The sequence below is a fragment of the Brachionichthys hirsutus genome, chromosome 10, assembly GCF_040956055.1.
Source record: "Brachionichthys hirsutus isolate HB-005 chromosome 10, CSIRO-AGI_Bhir_v1, whole genome shotgun sequence".
Lineage (NCBI taxonomy): Eukaryota > Metazoa > Chordata > Actinopteri > Lophiiformes > Brachionichthyidae > Brachionichthys > Brachionichthys hirsutus.
The window spans coordinates 11,291,306-11,311,303 of NC_090906.1; the positions used below are offsets into that span (position 1 = coordinate 11,291,306).

At 44.0% G+C, this 19,998-nt stretch overlaps 3 protein-coding genes across 3 annotated transcripts; 1 reads left to right on the plus strand and 2 right to left on the minus strand.

Annotated features, from left to right (window-relative positions):
* Window positions 1-977: 977 nt before the first annotated feature.
* Window positions 978-3,364, minus strand: LOC137900478 (ester hydrolase C11orf54 homolog). The gene is made up of 8 exons (XM_068744570.1): window positions 3,298-3,364; window positions 3,118-3,216; window positions 2,455-2,528; window positions 2,269-2,370; window positions 1,898-2,071; window positions 1,489-1,638; window positions 1,291-1,407; window positions 978-1,218 (listed from the first exon to the last, which is right to left on the minus strand). The coding sequence occupies exons 1-8, from the start codon at window positions 3,362-3,364 to the stop codon at window positions 1,030-1,032; spliced, it is 972 nt and encodes a 323-aa protein (XP_068600671.1). The 3' UTR covers window positions 978-1,029.
* Window positions 3,365-6,000: 2,636 nt separating this feature from the next.
* Window positions 6,001-8,751, minus strand: LOC137900428 (ester hydrolase C11orf54 homolog). The gene is made up of 8 exons (XM_068744510.1): window positions 8,653-8,751; window positions 8,483-8,581; window positions 7,649-7,722; window positions 7,453-7,554; window positions 7,000-7,176; window positions 6,593-6,742; window positions 6,387-6,503; window positions 6,001-6,309 (listed from the first exon to the last, which is right to left on the minus strand). Exons 1-8 carry the CDS (start codon window positions 8,717-8,719, stop codon window positions 6,136-6,138), a joined length of 960 nt encoding a protein of 319 aa, XP_068600611.1. The 5' UTR covers window positions 8,720-8,751; the 3' UTR covers window positions 6,001-6,135.
* A 4,394-nt stretch (window positions 8,752-13,145) lies between these two features.
* Window positions 13,146-18,101, plus strand: aspa (aspartoacylase). The gene is made up of 6 exons (XM_068744649.1): window positions 13,146-13,401; window positions 14,731-14,926; window positions 15,364-15,457; window positions 15,553-15,660; window positions 16,407-16,516; window positions 16,679-18,101. The coding sequence occupies exons 1-6, from the start codon at window positions 13,160-13,162 to the stop codon at window positions 16,868-16,870; spliced, it is 942 nt and encodes a 313-aa protein (XP_068600750.1). The 5' UTR covers window positions 13,146-13,159; the 3' UTR covers window positions 16,871-18,101.
* The last annotated feature ends 1,897 nt before the right edge of the window (window positions 18,102-19,998 follow it).

Sequence of the window (19,998 nt, forward strand, 5' to 3'; positions counted from 1 at the left end):
GTGAATGGAATCAAATCGCTTCATAAATCATAATTCAAAATTCATAATACCTTTTATAGTAGATACAGTAAATGTTGCCCAATTCTTTGGGGGGGGGGCATTTAAAATGAGACACACACACAGTTTGTTTATAATGAGGCAGGGGCGGTACTATATTTTTCAGTTACCACAGATTAATCCGAATCTTCATTTTTAGGTAGACGTGGAGAAACTAGTCAAATTGAAAATGAAAATTTAGTTGCATTATCTATTCTAAATTGATTTTGGAAAGGATCATCCACATTTGTTTGTTTCCAAGATAATTTTCTAAAAAAAAAAGTTTATTTTGCTAAACTTTTACGGAGGGTTGCAACTTGGGGTATCAAAGCCTGTTTAAGAAGCTTTTTTCATTCTCAGTTTTGTCATCTCTGTGTTTTTCCCCATTTTCCTTTTTTTTCTTTTATTCAATGATTTATTTATTTTTTCTTAATTTCGATTAAAGTCTAAGACCAAAAACAAATTCCAGTGAAAATAGTTTCAGGACAAGAATTCATGAAATTAAACTACATATATAAATAATAAAGCTTAAAACAAAAGTTTGCCCACCTTTTTTTAAATAAAGAAAACTTTACTGTGAAGTGTGATGCACATGGTCATCCACTTGCAAGCCTGGTATATCGATAGGTGAAATACAATGAACATACCAAAGCATGGATAACTTATGATGCTCCAGAGCATTATCAGGGGCAGAGAACTTACACTATATATTTGGAGGAGATCATTATTTATTTGGTGACTGAGATATGGCACTGTCATCAATCTATAATGCAGAAAATGCAAATTAAGAGTCATTCCATGGATTTAATGTATTCCTGAAAGGTAATAAGTTTTACGTAGGCAATGAATGAATGTCATAAAGTACACAAACTCATGTTCATTTTCAAACATTTATTCCTGTAAGATTTAGCACTGCAATCTGCAAGGAACCATTTCTAAATGCATGTTGTGATGCGTTTCGATGACCATGAGATGCGCTGCTATGAGCATGAATTAATCCTTTATGATTGATTTATTATTGATGGCATGGGTCTCTGTAGGCTCGTCGATGCGGTACACAAACTCTGCAGGCATGAAGTAGCCCAGGTACTCCACGGTGTCCGGTGTGGTGTCTATGTGGTAGTGGCCGCCTTCTCCGTGGCGGCTGAAGCAGTGGGTGTGCTCGACACGCAGATCTATGTCCTGAAAACATTTTAAAAAATTAATAAAACCACTTCGCTGTTTAAAAAATGAGCAGACATTGTGTTTACTTACAGGGTCTTTGGACACCAGCACAGTTGGGCAGATGAGTGGAGCGTTGACTTCAAAGATCCTGAGATAATCGTTGGCTTTATCCGGAGTTTTGACGGGGCATGGCGCTACCTCTCTGGGCTATCCATGAGCAGACAAGGGGGCATAAATACGAGTAAGAGACAGTGATAAATTGTACTCTGCGTCACGTCCAACATTTACCATGAGGTGAACTTTAGCTTTCCCTTTCTGGATGAGGAAGGTGCCTCCCAAAGCCAGGCTTTTATCTGGATAGGACTCTCGAAGAGTTTTCCTCAAGGCCGTCACAAGACTGTGGTTTCCGGTCCTCTTTTTGGCTCTCACTTCTACGACCTGGAGAGGAACACCAAAGATGAGGACATCTCTTCTCATGTAGTCACTTTCCTTTAGCTAATATTGATTTCTCCACTGCTGAGATAAATCATGGAACGGGCCTGAAGGCTGTTAGCAAAGGTATTCAATTCCAGGTAATTGCTCATGTGCTCAAAGTTCAACAAGAGATAGGTTTTTGGTTTTGTTTTTTTAAGCAAGAGCTATCATGACAATGCATTTTTGAAGGAACCCCTATTGCGTGTATTTCTTTTCAGATTACCTTTCCAGGCTTCCCTTCGCATGCATACAGATTGCCCAACGGTCCGATTTTACAATCAGAGGTTTTGTCGCTGTATTTTCCTTGCTGGCATTTTCCGTCCGGACCGATGCAGGTGTAGTGGCTGCTGTTCACTGCAGGCTTTCCCTCCAGCTCGGTCAGTATCAGAGTAATCACCTGTGGACCACATCAGTTAAAGTTAAAACTGACATGAGACTTTACTGGTTCTAGAGTTGATCGGTTTTTCGCTGATATTTTAATGACCCATTCAACCTGGTGAGTGGCTTTTACACTAGAGAAAAGGACTAGTCGTGCATTAACAGCTGTGAATTGTCCTAAGTTAAGATATTGTAGTGATGGTGTAATGATTTTACCTCTGCATTAAATCCAAGAATATTGCCGGGACCCCTTGTTGCACCGAGTATGAAGGCGCCTGGCAGCTCCAGCTGCTTCGATATGACGTTCATGTCATATTCCTGGGAGGAGGATGTACTAAACTAATAATTACCATTCACTGCCAATTATTGCTGAATGTCTTTGAATAACTTTGTTCAAGTCACCTTGTTTATTTTAACCGAAGAGAGCAAGTTCTGCACACCACCAATATCAGTGATGCGGGGGCTTCCGCACAAGCCTGCAAAGGTGACAAAGACAACCGTGAGGCAAATGTGGCTGCATCAAAAATGCACTGGTGATGAGGGCAGACCGTTCCCGGAGAACCCAGGTGGACACGGGGAGAACATTCAAACTACGCACAGATAGGACTTAAATCCCGGCACCTTCTTACTGCGAGGCGACGCCGCTAACCACTACGCCACCGTGCATAATACATTTGCAAAAACAATTAGCGGGCCATACATTTCAGGCCCCTAAGACGATACAGCCCATCAAAAGTCTTGAGCAGAGAAGGTCATAGTTAACATTACATGCCGATTTTGGCAGTGGCATCAAAAGCGCACTATTTGTCTCAGAGATGGAGCGGTGTACAAGCCTCACTCCACGACAGCTGAAACAGAATATGGTGATTCTCAACTCATGTTAGATTGTGTCCACAAAAAGGTATTTTTATTGAGGTTGTAGAAGGACAACGCAAAATTACATTTCTCAAGAAAAGCATACAAATGGGTGCTTGAAGTCTTTTCATGCATAGCAAGGATGTGTGTGTGTGTGTGCGTGTGTGTGTGTGTGTGTGTGTGCCTTCTGCACGACGTGCATGAATTTACCTTTGGCAGGAAACTGGTAGGGATCTTGGGTGAGATCTGGGCAGTCCACAACGCTCACCTGGACCTCAGCAAAGTTGTTTTTCAGTCCTGCCTGCAGAACTGCAACAAGTATCTCATAGGACTATTTTTATAAACATCATATTTATTGAGCCGTGCCATTATGGAATATAAAATCTTTACCACCACGCAGCTCCTCCAGATCTGGGGCGTGCAGCTGAACCTTCTCGGTTTTGTGGTACTCTGTCATTGTTGCGCTATAAGTAAAAAGTGGAGAGACCGGCAGTCCCGTCCAATCTATATTTGAACCAAAGAGTACATGTCATCAAGATAGTTCATTCCCTTACAGTCTTTCCATCCTCTGCCGCTTGCGTTTATGTTTAATCTTTGAAGTCATTCAGTTCAGGAATTTAAGCAAACGTACTAATGAACTTACTATGTCTGCACTGCACGTCTCATCAACTGGTTTAAATGAAAAAAAAAATCATATCTGTCCTTTGGATCACAGCAGTCGAAAACTGAAGTAGAGAGAGATGCTTATTTCCATTTCTGGTGACTTTCTTCTTTGATCATTATTATTCATCATTTGCATTGATGTCATGAAATCGTTTCCTTGTTGAAACAGATCCAAGTCTCCTTTGACCCAATTTCCACATTCAATTATTTTTTGTGGTGGTGACATAATATTTGCACGTTACATACATTTATGATTTTTGATATTTAACTGATTTTTGAATCAGTAAATGGAGTTTTCAATGTTAAAATGTAAAATATGTTCCTGACTTTATTCAATAATGGAAGATCATTGAATAAGATCTGCAAGGTCTTTTGATCCAGTCTCTCTTTATTTTCATTTTGCCACTGCCTAATATTTGTCAGTATTTGGGAGATGTGTAATCCATAATTATTGTTATTTATATATAGTGGACATTCAATCACATAGAAGTGACAGGAGGCAACTTTGAGTGTTTCAGGGAGCTGTGGATTCATCGAGGGATTTCATACTGTGTCCACTGTCAGAGATTGTGATCGGGCATAATGTATTTGAGGCAAAAAAAAAAAAAATTATCTTCATTATTAATGCGCCTATTGATGTAAAAAGAGACGCATTCTGATTAAAATGCAACAGTGGTAACATTTATAACATCATTATAAATGTTACCACTGCAGTACCAACATTACATAATAATATTAACATAAAACATTAACATATAATTAGATGAGAAGCTAACACAGTTAAGACTGTAGTAGTGCTATGCAGATGTTGGACAGGCAAGTGTGAAAATATCAGTCGATATTATATTATTATTTACTTATTTAAATAACAGAACTTTAGTAACGCAGAACAAAACACAGGCAGAGCAAACAACACCACGCTTGGGAATCTGGAAGAACCAGCCATTCAGGAAGTAGAGATATAACATTATCTTAGAAATGCCAATCTTCAAGGCCTGTCAGGCCTAAGGCAGGTAAGAACCCAAATGCGAGGCGGTTTGAGCGGGAGTTCAAAAACAGGTTTAACGTTCACTACCAGGGAGTCAGTCCAGAGTAGCAGACAGAGCAGTTTAGGGGCAGGCACAGAGACTGTGGTTTCCGGTCCTCTTTTTGGCTCTCACTTCTACGACCTGGACAGGAACACCAACAAATAGGACATCTCGTCTTTTGTCGTCACTTTCCTTTCGTTAATATTTATTTCTCCAAAGCTGAGATAAAGCACAGGATGGGCTTGAAGGCTGTTAGGAAAGGTATTAGATTCCAGGTAATTGCTCATGTGCTCAAAGTTCATATTAAAGATTGAACACCTTCATTGTCATATATGTAGATACGCAATCACTGCACACACACACAGATGTCATTCACTGCTATTGGGCCCCTTTAACCATCCACGCACATGACATGCATACATGTAGGGGCCCTGTAACATGAACGGAGAGGGCATAGGGTGAACGCGCCACCAACACACACTCCATATTTCGTCTGAGCTGGGACTTGAACCAGTAGACCCTCCACTTCCCAGCCCGAGGCCCAACCCACTGAGCCACTGCCGCCCCGTGTGTAACAAGAGCTGTAACAATAATCTGTTGGTCTTATATAGCGCTCTGTCATCGTTGCGCCATAAGTGAAAAGTGGAGAGTCCGGCAGTCCCGTCCAATTTATATTTGAACCAAAGAGTACATGTCATCCAAATCATTCATTCATTCTCTTACAGTCTTTCCATGCTCTGCTGCTTGCGTTTATGTTTAATCCTTGAAGTAATTCAGTTCAGGAAGTTAATATGAGAGTAAGGGAATTATTTACATGTGAAATCCAATAACGATATAAATGCTGCATGCTGCATTAAACATGTGGGTGTAAATTAAATATATTTGATTGATATTCAATTAGTTTGACTGCTTCACAACATTTAGTACCTTATTCTGCGGCTTTTACGCTTTTATGTGTTTGTACGTCTCATCAACTGGTTTAAATGGAAAAAACAAATCATATCTGTTCTTTGGATCACAGCAGTCGAAAACGGAAGTAGAAAAAGATTTCTGGCAACTTTCTTCATTGATCATTATTATTCATCATTCGCATTGATATAATCAAATCGTTTCCTTGTTGAAGCAGATCCAAGTCTCCTTTGACCCCATTTCCACTTTAAATTATTTTTTGTGGCGGTTGTGATTTTTGAATCCGTAAATGTCATTCTGGACAGATCCAAGACATTGTTCATGATAGTGCATATCAGACCCATTCACAATTATATCTGGAGATGGAGTGTTGTGTGTTTGTAATGTTTCAATCACCAGGTAATATGAAAAATCAACTCACGTCTGTTCTCTCAATTGGTTCAGTCAATAATGGAAGTATGATTGAATAAGATCTGCAAGTATTTTGATCCAATCTCTCTTTATTTTCATACATACTTTATGTCATACAATGTGCAGACGAACAATTCTAAAACACATAACATGATGCGTTTAGATGATCGTAACGCTCTGCTGTAAGCGCGATTCATTCCTTCATTGGATTCCGGCTTCAGTCTCGTCCGATTCCGTGGGTCTCTTTGGGTCTGTCGATGCGGTACACGAACTCTGCCGGCATGAAGTAGCCCAGGTACTCCACGGTGTCAGGCGTTGTGTCCGTGTAGTAGTGGCCGCCTTCTCCGTGGCGGCTGAATCCGTGGGTGTGCTCGACACGCAGGTCCAAACCCTGGAAACGAAAGAAATAAATCACCTTCCCCAGACAACGGTTGAAATCGTCAGCTCATCGACACCGTGTTTACTTACGGGGTCTTTGGACACCAGCACTGTCTGACAGATGAAGGGGGCGCTGACCTCAAAGTGCTTCAGCCAATTGTTGACTTCATCAGTGGTGTGGAGGGGGCAGGCTGAGAACTCTCTGGGCTATCCATGAGGAGACAAGGAGGGGGGGGGGGCATAAATACGTGTAATAATAGTGATAAATTGTACTCTGTCTCACGTCCAACTTTTACCATAATGTGGATTTTAGCTTTCCCTTTCTGGATGAGGAAGGTGCCTCCCAAAGCCAGGCTTTTATCCGGGTAGTAATCCTCAAGCGTTTTCCTCAAGGCCGTCACAAGACTGTGGTTTCCGGTCCTCTTTTTGGCTCTCACTTCTACGACCTGGAGAGGAACACCAAAGATGTTGACATCTCTTCCTATGCAGTCACTTTCCTTTAGCTAATATTGATTTCTCCACTGTTGAGATAAAGCACGGGACGGGCCTGAAGGCTGTTAGCAAAGGTATTAAATTCCAGGTAATTGCTCATGTGCTCAAAGTTCATATATAACAAGAGAACAAGAGATTTTTTTAGGAAGAGCTATCATGTCAATGCATTTTTGAAGAGAACCCCTTCTGCATGCATTTCTTTTCAGATTACCTTTCCAGGCTTCCCCTCACACGCATACAGATTTCCCATCAGTCCAAAGTTGCAATCAGAGGATTGGTCGCTGTATTTTTCTTGCAGGCACTGACCATCAACAGGATTGATGGAGGCGACGTAGCTGCTGTTCACTGCAGGCCTTCCCTCCACTTCGGTCAGAACCACAGGCATCAGCTGTGGACCACATCAACCTGGGTCTTACTACCTCTGCTCTTCATTTGATCTCACTCACAGGTCACCATATTTTTTTTCTCCACGGCTTAATATTAAAATTCTCAGAGCTTCAAAGGAAAGCAACTCGTGTCTCGTCAGATGTGCCGATTCCAACGCAAACCACCAGGGAGCGATCACACAAAACCAAAGTTGATCGTTCCTTCATGAAGTACTTTAGTCTGTCGCCTGATTTACAGTAAAATGATGTTAAAATCGGAGAATTAAATATTATTTTACTTCTGCGTTAAATCCAAGAATTCTGGAAGGTGCTCCGGCTGCACCGAGTATGAAGGCTCCCGGCAGCTCCAGCTCCTTCGATACGGCGTTCATGTCATATTCCTGCGTGGACAAGGAAACAAATGAAAGGTAATCCCATTCACTACAAATTATTTCGATATTTCAAATTTATTCCAGATTCAATTATAAAATCGACCTTGTCCCTTTGGGCCAAGGGGACCAGGTATGGAACGCCACCAACATCAGTGATGCGAGGGCTTCCACACAAGCCTGCGAAGGTGACAGAAACGGCACATAAAATCTGGTTGGCTCTGAAATGTACGGGGATGCGCGTGCCAAAGATGGCCCGGCCTCGCTCCTGGAAATACATTTATTTTGCATTGATAATATATAAAGTTGGCATAGGCGAGAGAATCTGAGAAACTTGAAACTAATAGGGAAAGGTGTGAATCACCTGATTGGGGCGGAGCTAGTGGAGAGGTGTGACATTTTTAAGAACAAATATGAGGGAGACCTCCAAATGTTGAGTAAATGAAGCTGTATGTCAATCTAGAACGGGATAAAAGTGACACTCGCCCTTGTCTGAACTTTTTAGAATTGTGTTGTAGGCACTAAATATATTTAAAAAATTCAAATGTTTAGCAGTTTGAACATTAAGCGTCTAACATTTGTATTACATTACACTGTATTATTAACAGTTGATCACTGATGTTCGCTTGCTTTTATATTTTACAGTCCCAACTTTCTTAGATTTGGGGTTACAGAAGTAATACTTGAAAAAACATTTTTTGGATCAAGTACTTTTTTATTTTACCTACAGTACCTCATCTGCATAGAACTGAAGTTTCAAGACACAATTTAATTCTAATAAAACCGACTGCTATAAGCTCATGGTTCCTCTAAGATTCACCAAAAAGCCATCGATGTTTAAATTTAGAATCGGGTGTGTGTGTGTGTGTGTGTGTGTGTGCGTGTGCGTGTGCGTGTGCGTGTGGCGTGTGTGTGGCAACTATGCCACTTGCGCTCTTACCTTTGGCAGGAAACTGGAAGGGCTCCTGGGTGAGATCCGGGCACTCCACGACGCTCACCTGGACTTCTGCAAAGTTGTGTTCCAGTCCCGCCTGCAGAGCTGCAACCAGCAGCCCTTATTACCATCCCAGTTATTATTTAGCCACTTCGCGTCCAACCTGAAGTCCTTACCACCACGCAGCTCCTCCAGATCCGGGGCGTGCAGCGGCACCTTCTCCGCTCTGTGCTTGTCTGCCATAGTAGCAAATGGGAGAAGGTGAAGAAACCGACGAGCTGGTCTCGAATCAGCGGTCACTTTGGTACTTCGACCAAAGACTATATATCAACAAAATGGTTCCTTTCCGTCTCGTCCTATCTTGCTTGGGCAGCTTTCGTTCATAAATAAATCCGTTTTAGGGAATGAAACAAACGTATTTATCAACCGCGGTTGGCTATATAAATATATAATAAAGGCAATATTCCTGTCTGACCATACATACATTTTTAATATAAATTAAACATAAGTTTGGCTACATAGGTAGAGGCATAAATGATTAACATTCCAAAAGTTTGCCGCCTTGCTAAACTCAGTTTATTAGCTTATTCCGCAGCTTTCATGGTTTTAGCTAGAGACAGAGTCGTGTGTTTGTTTGTCTCTATCACTATTTAATTTGAAAAATCAACTCTTTATCTGTTCACCGAAACGATAACGGAAGTAGAAAGATGCACTCTCTCGTTTCTATTGCTGTCTTGCCTTCTCTTTGTGATCATACGTCACGTTGGTGACGTCAAAACACTTCCTGGTTGGAGCGGAAACGTGTTTCTTTTCACTCTTCTTCATTTCTACTTACGTTTTATGGCCTCTACAGTCTACACAACGTTGTTTAGGATTTTAGAAACGTGTTATTAATGATTATAGTCATTTATATACAGTCGACATAGAACAAGGATGTTTATGTAATTAATTTTTAAATAGGAGAATACTTAAATGTGTCAGAGAGCTGTCAGAAGATAGAGAACAATACTCTAAAAAGATATGGACCTGCTGAATTTTTGGGGGCTCTAAGACCTTGTGAGCTTCAGAAATTGAAACTAAGTTGCAGACGATCCAAAACAGGACTGTTGGAAAATATCGTGATTAAAGTCTACACAATCAGACAAGGAACCTGAAGTAATGGGGAATGTTTGTCCGGATAATCATGCACTTTGTCCCTTTCTGGGATGCTTTATTGGCTTGTCTCAGTGCTTGGAAAAACATCAAGGGGTCAAGTCTGACAAAATCCTCCCCATTTCAGTTTATAACTCTGCATAGATTACACGGCCGCTTAAACAGCTCTGACCTTTGCGCCCATAAAGTGAGTTTTGAGAATTCTTCTCTCACCACGAAATGTTTCAGCATTTAGTTCTTTACTCTCCCATTTCCCACCTCAGCTTATTGATAAACCTTTTACCAATCAAAATGATCGTGGAAAAAAAACCTGGGTAATAGAAGTGTTTGAATTTACATGTCTTGACACTATATCTTTATTTGTGGAACAACTCAGTTTTCATGAATGTTTTACCAGTTGAAATGTCCACAGAAGTACAAAGAGTCAGTATCTTGATTGATCTTTTATTTTTACTAATTTTGTCAATATCTTGGCTTTTGACCCAGAAAACGCTGCCCTGAAACTATCCTGCAGGTTTGAAGGTGTAGGAGCTGACCGCCACCAGCAGATGGCAGTAATGCTCTTGCTAGTTGTTAAACACCACAGAAGAAGACGATGTATTTCACTTCCTGCTTGACTCAGACCCGCGCGTTTCTGTTTTGCTGTGTTTGCCAAAACGCGTCAACGTTTAGGAGATAATAATAATAGTTAAAGATAATGCGCGCATTGTTCCCCGAAAAGCTTCCTCTAGACGTGAACAAAATAAGTCTTCCATGGATCAAAGAGGTCAGGATAAACTCGAAGAGGCAGAAAGGTTTGTCCTTTTAGCGCAACTGTGTGCAAAAACCAGTTAAAAATAATAAAATAAAATAAAAAGTTTTTTTCTTCTGAATATAAAATATAATGGTGTCTCCGCAGCGACTCAGGGGACAGTCTGTTCATAACTCAGAAACCGGTACCTGGGAGTGTGAGGTGGAGAAGACGACGGAATGACGTCACTCCGAGGTCAGAACTCGCTTTTCTCAAAGATCTGGACGAAAGCGAGGACGATTCGTTCACTTCCGATGAAGAGCCCAAAACTGTCAAGAAGAAGGTTAAACGCAAGAAACCTGAGCTGCCGACGTACGCGTTCCCTTTCCTCTCGGCGGGGAGGGGGAAGCGCAGAGGTGCCCTGTTACCCGTCCAGAACAGGACGCTCAACGTGAGGACAGTCCCCGATAATCACCGCGATTCATCCCGACTGCTGTTGACAGAGATTACGGGCCGCTAAAAATCTGTCCTCTTCACAGAATTTCGTAATGGGGGGCTTCTTTAAATGTGTCAGAGAGCTGTCGGAGGGGCGTGAAAGGCCAGACGACGCAGACCCTCGGCCGACTGTGGACACGGACGGCGAGGACATGTCTCCGTTGTCGGAGTGAGCTTGTTGTTTGTTTTTTTTTTGTTTTTTTTATAGGAATAAAGTTCCAATGATCACTAATCAAACTGTTCTGTTACAGAGACGAGGACGTGTCGGAGGAGGAGGACACCAGAGCGGTGGTAAGCGGGCTGAGAGAGAGAGAGACTTTATCCTCCGTGCATGCTCATCCATCTGTTTATCAACTCTCTAATTGTCATCCGACAGGAGGGGACTTGTTTCGTGGAACCATCAAAGGGTGGCCAGCGATCCTGGTGCACCCCCTTAGCACGGCGGGGGAGGCGGGGGGGAGGCGGCGCTGGACGTGAAACCTCACCGGGAGCGTCGGGATCGTGGAGTTCTGATGATGAAGGGTCCTCTTGTGCTCTCGTGAAAAGGAGGAGGGACACCCAGGCACCGTGTAAAAGAAGAACGAGAGAGAAGACTGTCCGTCGACGGGCATCAAGTGAAGAAGAGTTGCGTAGCATCAATGATGCTACGGCTAAGCTACAACAAAGTCCAAAGAAACGCAAGCAGAAGGACAGAAGAGCAGCAACGGAGCCCCGAGGGGACGCTTTGCAAATGGACCACCTGTCCCAGGATGGACCTGGAAGACAGCGTGTCCTCCACAGGCTCTCGGACCTTTCAAGCGACTCCAGCAATAACGACGTTGTGCGCAATGAAACTATGATCATAAGGAAAAAGAAAGGAAGACGCAGAGATCCTGAGAGTGAAGCGAAAGGGAACGGCCAGGAGGAGGCAGAGAATCGGAATGTGGTCAAATGCGTCGGTGAAACGGTGCCGGTCCCGTCTGGGGAGGAGGGAGACGTCCCTCGTTCAGAACGACAGAAAAGGAAGAGGAAAGAGTCTGGGTCTGAACATCTCAAACAGGAAGTGGATGGAAATCTAGAGTCTGATAGGAGAGCAGAGGATTCCAGGTTTTCGGTCGGTTGTGACCTGAAAAATATCCGAAAGAAAAAGAGGAAAATCAGGGATGGGGAAGATCTGAGTGATGAGGCTGAGATTCAGGTGAAAAGGAGTTCTCGTAAAAGGAAGAAGCAGAAGACGTCGGGTTCTGATTCCACTTGAGATGCGTTTTATAAGAGCTTTATTAACACGTAACTTCAACAAGAAGAAAACTCCTTTCCTCAGAAGTGTTGTCTCTTCTGGAAAAATAAAGGTTGAAGAGGACAAAGCAGGGCCTTCGGGGTGAAAATGCTGAACTGGTGGTTTAGGAAAATGAAGAAACATTGAGCAGGAATATTGCCACAGTGGGACAAATCGACGAGTCAGGGTCTGGGGGGGGGGGGGGGGGGGGGCTTCATCCTTCCTCGTTGCTGATGCAGATGAAATAGATTCTCATACAAAAAAGACTCTCCGTCACTGACATCTGGGGCAAAGGATGATCGGGAGTCACCAGCAGATAAAAGTAAAGGGAGAGTTTGTGATCCAGTTTAAAACTTCTTCACAGACGAAGTGAATGCGTTTGAGTTTTAAACATCATCTGAAGCCACGATGTGTTCAAGCTGCAGAAAAAAATGGGACGTCATCGTTTTTAATTTGTTTTGTAACCAAAACATTTTTCATTGCATGGCTTTTAGGCGTTGGGAGGAACTCTACAGATTTAGGTATAAAATAAGTGTCCATAATTATTATTTCTCACTCACTCATCGAATTTATTTCGTTGTTGCGCTGTACTTGTACTGTGGTGACAATGACCATAAAAGCATCCCATTCCACTGTAATTTAGACTTGTATAAAAATATATATATATTATAAGTGACTGCATATGTTCTGTTTTTTTGTAGCAGTGACTTGTAAAAATGGATTTTGTATAAAAAAAGTCAACGCATTTCATGCACGGTCAAGTTTCTTTCCACGTTCTGAAACGTGTCTATTATTTTGAAGGTAATTACCGGAAGTGATGTTTACGACCACCTGTTGAATGACAACGTGTTGAAAAGGAGAAATAACGTAGTTTAATGTGACCGTGCGTGTTCTCGGCAGCCCGGGACGTCTTGCCTGACTTTACGCGTGGCGTGGCCCCCGCGGGGGATGGGGCGGGGGCGCGTAATGACGCGTCGCTTTTAAACTGCTGTGCAGCTCCATCTGAAAACTTCCCTCCCTGCGCGTCGCTCGCTTGATATAATATCCAGCCATGTCTGCGCACACCGACGTCGTGCGCGTCAGCGAGGCCAGGCGAGTGGCGGTTTTCGGGGGGACCCACGGGAACGAGATGTCAGGCGTGACGCTCGTGAACCTGTGGGTGGAAAACAGCGCCGAGATCCAGAGGAGAGGGGTCGAGACCAAAGCGTTCATCGCCAACCCGAAGGCTGTGGAGAGGCGCGCCAGATACGTGGACACGGACCTGAACCGAGCGTTCTCCCCGGAGAACCTCAGGTAAACACGGACGCGTCGCGTCGCGTCACGGAAGCGGCGTGTTCCGCGCTCCAGCTGTCACTCACGCGGAGTGGAAACTTTTTCATGTCGGGGAATCAGGAACAGGATCCCCCATTTAAACGTGTGAGATGTTGATGTTCTTGGACGCGCACGCTTATATTATAATGCGTGAGAAATGATCGGAAGAGTTTATTGTAGGTTAATAATTAATCCGCGGTGGATTATTAACTCCCGCGTGGAAAATGTCACGGTCGCGCCAATGCGCAGCGATATAGAGATAATATCGATCATGCGTTTGCTCCTCCATTACTATTCAGGAAATGGGACAAAAAGATTGGAGGACAACAACAACAACAACAACAACAACACAATGGAGATCTCCACTCCCTTCAAAATAAACGTCACGTGTTCGTGTGCCACGCCCACAGCAGCCTGTTCCTAATGTCCTTAATGGAAACATGGAAAAAGAAACAACAACAGCAACAACGTTGTTTCTCTCCTTTGTCCTCCTCTCTAAATCCTGCTGTAATCCGACCTGATGTTTTACCCTGCGATGGCCGAGGCTGCTTTAACAGCCCCCCCCCCCCCCCTATTCATTGTGAGAGGTTTTCTAAAACGAACTTGACCCCTCTCAAGGTTACGTTTAAGAAGACGAGCAGCCCCCACGGTTGGCTTTTCTCCAGTATAAATGGACGCAGCGCTCGGCTCCTCTCGTTACTGTCACCCCGGTTCGATTGTAGTTGTCTTTGAGGCCCCTTCAGCCTGCGGCCAACGCTCTGCTTGTGTGCCAGTGTCCAGACAGAGCCGGATACGATCTGAAAATGGGGCCAGAACGGCAGAGGTGCTGCTCTCTTGTTGTTCTGAGAATGTCCTAGAGCAGGCATGGGCAAACTACTGCTCGGGGGGCCATAAACGGCCCTTTGGGCTTCTGAATCCGGCCCGCCGAACTTGTCCAAATTATATCGTTAATTTACATTTTATTATAATTACACCTCATTCATTTTACCTGTTCCCTGTAATGCTACCTGTAAAAGACCAAATCGTTTCATGTAATGGCTTTTACATGTCATTCATATTAGCTCACACAAACACTCCACCCATCTGTTCCTGGCCCCGCCCCTCTGTCAAATATTAGAACCCGTTGTGGCCCGCGAGTCAAAAAGTTTGCCCACCCCAGTTCTAGAGCAGCGGAGGAAATAAATGGAGCCGTGGCTGGAGTGGGCATCGCCGTGTGAATTATTAATACGCTTCATAGTCTCTCTCCAGTAGAAAGCTCTGATTGCGCTGTAAGTGTTTCCGCCTCCTCGTCGCTGTGTGTTTGCCCCAAAGTGCCCCGGGAGGAGACGACCTGCCCTACGAGGTGCGGCGAGCCCAGGAGATCAACAGGATATTCGGGCCCAAAGGAAGCCCGGACGCCTACGACGTGATCTTCGACCTCCACAACACGACGGCCAACATGGGCTGCACGCTGCTTCTGGAGAACTCCGAGGATCACTTTAATCTGCAGATGATGAACTACATCAAGGTGACACTGACCTTGGTGTTGTCCCTCTGCGGCTTCAGCTGTCGCAGTAACCTGTCATCGCGTGGACAAAGCTTCAAACGGTCGTTGTGTCTCCTTCTAAGGCTAAGCCAATGACTGGCCGGCATTGGTATTACATTTACTTAATGGCAAAAAAAAAAAAAAAAAACCACAGGCGTTGCGTTAACCTTTAAGGTGCACAGGATGTTACATATTCATAGAAGGCTGGTTCCAAACTCACGCTGAAAGACGGACCTCTTTCTGGTTCGAGCTATCGGTAATGATAGACGGTTTAGAGTCCCCCCCCCCCCCCCCCCTCTAACCTATAAGAACAACCAGTGGGCTATTATTGATTTACCCTTTCGACACGATCACCAGGCTGAGCTACCCTCTTGAACTTATTTCACACCCGTGCTTTTCTGTCCTTCCTCTGTTTGCAGAAAGCCATCGCTCCGGCCAGTTGTCTCGTTCTGCTCAACGAACACCCCGTTTTGAAATATGCCTCTTCGCGCTCCGTTGCCAAGCACTCCATCGGCGAGTCGCTCCAGCCCGTCCTAATGACGCGTCGAAGGTGCTGAAGGTGCTGTTTCCGTGTGAGGCTGAGCCCCCTGCTGGTTGTGTCTCGACAGGTCTGGAAGTGGGTCCTCAGCCTCAAGGGGTTTTGAGGAGCAACATCTTTGAGTCGATGAGGGCAATACTGAAGCATGCCCTGGACTTCATCGAGCTGTTTAATGACGGTAGGGCGCCATACCACGGCGGCGTAAAGCCTGTATAGAACGCCATCGATCTGGTCGTGTCGTAAGAGTTTCAATCGCTGCTACCCTTCCCCTTTTACGTAAACACGGTGGTCTGTGCCAAATGTGAGTCTCAGTCCGTTGTTTCCTCCTGGCTGGTTGGAAGTTGGTTGGTTTCCACGCCGTTAGTCCGGCTGCCAGCGGCGTGGTAATCTTGTGTCGTCGTCCCCCCCCCCCCCTGCCGATGAATGCCGGGTCGCGGCGCTCAGTGGCCCGTCGTGCACGTTGAAAGCTGAGACGCATGAAGAAACAAGTTGTAAAGCTCTGCGCCCGGGACATTCAGTAATTGTTTTGGATGAAAATGACTTCCTCTGCGGAATAGTAATGGCGGAGGTTCAGACGGTTTGTCCTCGTCGCTCCCGAGCTTTGCCGCTTGCATGACAACAGCTCGGCGGCGCTGGCAGGAGAACGCGGTTCATCCGCTCCATGTCTGAGCCCCTGCCGAGGAGCTCCCCCCCCCCCCCCCCGTCTGGTTCCAGAGGTCGCATCCAGAGGTTGAACAATAGAGGGCTAACGCTCCACTCACCACGGCCATGTTACGGTGGAAAATACATGACATTTCTGTTTGCCTTTATTTCATGTTCTCTTATTGTTGGAAACTGTTTCATTTTTCTATGCTGTTAAATAACTAAGTGTTCCACATCAGTGTGTCCGCTGGTGCTTACGGCGTCGTGCATGTTGTCGTTCAGGCGTGGAGTTTTCGCCCTGCACGGTGGAAGCGTTCTCTTTTTCCGAGCGTATCGACTACCCCAGAGATGCCAATGGAAACATCGTTGCGATGGTGCACCCTAACCTGCAGGTAGAAACGATAGCTTTGTCTTTTACTATGACCCAAATCCTCTGACCTGCAAGGTCGAGCAATTCTGAAAGAGGAAACGAGACATCTTTTGGCTGATGTGTCAAGATCTCGTTTCAGTTTGAGCAACACGCCTGCGTTGCTCATTGCTTGTTGTTCTTTCAGGACTGCGACTGGGAACCGCTGAACCCGGGTGACCCAATGTTCCAAACGTTTGAGGGAAAGACCATCTCCTACCAAGGCCCGGGGACAGTCTATCCCACTTTTATAAACGAGGCCGCCTATTATGAAAAACGACAGGCTTTTGTAACGACCAGGCGGAAAACCCTGGTGGCGAGCGCCATCAGAAGAGCATGAAGCCTGACTGTGTTCACCGTCGCGTTAGCCACAGTGACGGTCCCTGGATAGACTTTGCACTTTGTACTGTTAGCAGATGATCAAATGCCTTCCTTTACACACTGGTTTAGTTTCCTATGCATTTATTATAAGAAAATCTATTAGCTATGCAAAGAACACTCGTGGGATGCTTTGCAGAAAAAGGCAACATGAAAGTAATGGATTACTGGTTAATTACTGTGGTTATTTGTAAAAATTCTGTTACTTCACAAATACTTTTATATTAAATCAACTTAGGTTTGGTCTTAAATGTTACTAGAACTAACGACCTAATTATTAATGGATTTTAAATAACTATACAACACGCCTGTTGCTCAGGATGGCTATTTACTTGTTTTTGTCTTGTGAAAATATATTCGTGGTCTCTTTGGGAGGGTGTTTTGCGGCCTTCGCTTCCACCTACCTGTAACTCCTGTGGTTGCGTCCGTGGTGCTGTCCCTCCTGTTGCCTTAATAGAAATGTTGGAGAAAATTGCACAATAAAAATGGGAGTGGGCTTTGTAAATTATATACAGTATGGCTGACAACATATTATTTTGATAAGAAATGTTGTGCTTTTTACTTTCCCCCTTCACAAATGATTTTGATATGGTTGTATGTCTTGTTTTAAATCGGATCCAACACTTGTTGAACTGTATTTCATTGCATCGCCATGGTCTTACCGTAATAAATGTTTCTTTCGGTAGCAGCATTTACATTTACATGACTGTCCTGTGATAATGATCCATTCATTAAATGTAGATCTCAGCCTCTGTGTTGACCCATTTTATCATTTGAACCCGCGCAAACGGCGCTCCTGTCTGCTCAGGCTCGTTTTGTCATGGGCGGAATTAGCCACTAGGGGGCATCGCATCACTAGTTTGCAGTATTCCGTACTTTACGCGGCAGTAGCATAAAATATATGTGATTTTATATTACGGCCTGTCAGAGAGAGTGTAGATCCCATTAAATCCGTTCATATGAGTATTAATATATGCTTGTTCTGCTGCTTTTACTTTGTTTAATTATAATCAATCCGGGTTGGTGAGGAGTCTTTTTCCGAAATAAACTGGCGCCTTGTCCAGGGTGTACGCCACCTCTCACCCGTAGACTGCAGGGATAGGCGCAAGTAGATTCCACGACCTGGATTTCAGATTAAACGGTTCAGAAACTGAATGAATGAATGAAAATATCAAAAGTTCCTTGCCCCAGACCCAAGGGACAATTTCTCAAATAAAAATTGTATTTTAAATATCTTAAGTCTACTTATACATTATAAGAAACTGTTGACCAGCACGCTGGTACTAATATTGTGTTCAGGTGAACATCATGTTGCAAATAACACATTCACTGTTCAAAGAAGACATATCGATGCGTTTGCAGGGACGCATTCTTTTACCCCACAGCTGCAGGTTTTGTTTGCCTCACAGTTACTGCTTCTTATATCCGCAGTAATAAATTCTTTCCACCAAGTCAAATTAGTTGTCTCAGGACCGGTGTCCCATGCAGGACATTTGGAATTGGATGGGAGTGACCTTTCAATATCAGTTATTGGGAATTAAGAGGACAATTGGCAAAGACTTACAGCACATAATGATGGCAGAGTTATTTAATGGATAGTAGAGTGTGCATGTGCATTTGGCTTGAAGCTGAGGTAAAGCATCTTGCCTGCCAACTTGACTCTGTGCTCTGCTCTTCTCCAGCCTAAGAGTCATTCCGACCTGACAGATGACCGCCCCGGCAGATCTGTCTCCCACAAACTGACTGTACTAGACAATCTTAGAGGTTAACCAGAAAAGTGCAGGCTCTTCCTGTTATATCATGTTAGACTGTGATTTGTAGCTCCATTTCATGGCTACATGGGTGGTCATTGGCTTTCTCATCTATTTATTACAATAAACCAATCAGGGCTCTCAGGCTGGCAGCAAGTGCTGATCAATGAGTCCTGGTGGCGAGTGAAAGCTTTTAGGAGAGTGATTACTCTGCTCTGGGCTGGCATCCAAACGGCCACTTGAAAAGAAAAGAACAAGCGTTCAACTCAGCCCCCCCCCCCCCCCCCCCATCATCCTCTGTCCATGGTGATAACGTTATCCTGCCATGTATAACATTACAATTCCAGTTTACTGGAAGTCTTCTGCTCGGCTGCTAACCAGATTTCTGCGTGGATGCAGCCGCACAGACGAGGCTGAGATGACTGTGATTATGGGTTTCTCCTTTACTCTTTTTCTTTAATCTCCAGTCATGATCAAAAGTTTTCAAGGTAAGATGAAAGATTTTTTTTTTTACCTCCCCTTCTTTTTGCTCAATGTAAAATGTTGATATAATAAATCTACATCGTCAGTGCCATTGGTCATGATGGTAGAAAAGATGAATAAAGGTCACATTAAAATGACGAGACTAAAAGCAGATAAGGGGATGTGAGGACGAGCTCCCGCAAATGCACCGCGTTAAACCTGCACTACCGGAGGTGTTTTTTCTGTGGCAAATGTGTTACACTTTCCCTTCTTCTGATATCACTGAATTCACATCATAATACATTGTGCATGTTGAATTATTACAGCCTGGATAGAGACTAATGATCAATGTATTAGACACTATTGGCTTTTTTAAAAATAATTAATAAATGATTATGTATATCGTGTTTCCTCATGAACAAAGCAGATTTTTGAACGTCAACGCACGGAGTTAACGTTTAACTCCAGTGTGAAGCCTGGCGCTTGTTCGACAGGTATTAAAGCGAGCGATGACGTTTCCCCTGCAACTTCCTCACCTCGTAAATGTGTTGCGTTCCCTTGCTGTCGGATGTTTGAGTTCCACCAACCACCGACCACAGAATTCTGTGGTTCCCAAAGTCGTATGTCGAGATAAAACAGCGTACATTTAATAGTAACGATTTAGCATTAATGCCATCACACAAATGTGTGAAATTAAATAATTGTATCGAAATAATTATTGCTTTTTTTAATGTGCTAACTTGTTTTTGAACTAAGTAAACTTTAGCCTCGTAATTAAATTTTAAATATTGACGCTCCGTGGTAAATATCACTGCCCAACACGAACGCCTTCACGCCTGCCCCCCCCCCGCCCCCCCCTGCGCGCGTTGAACCGCTT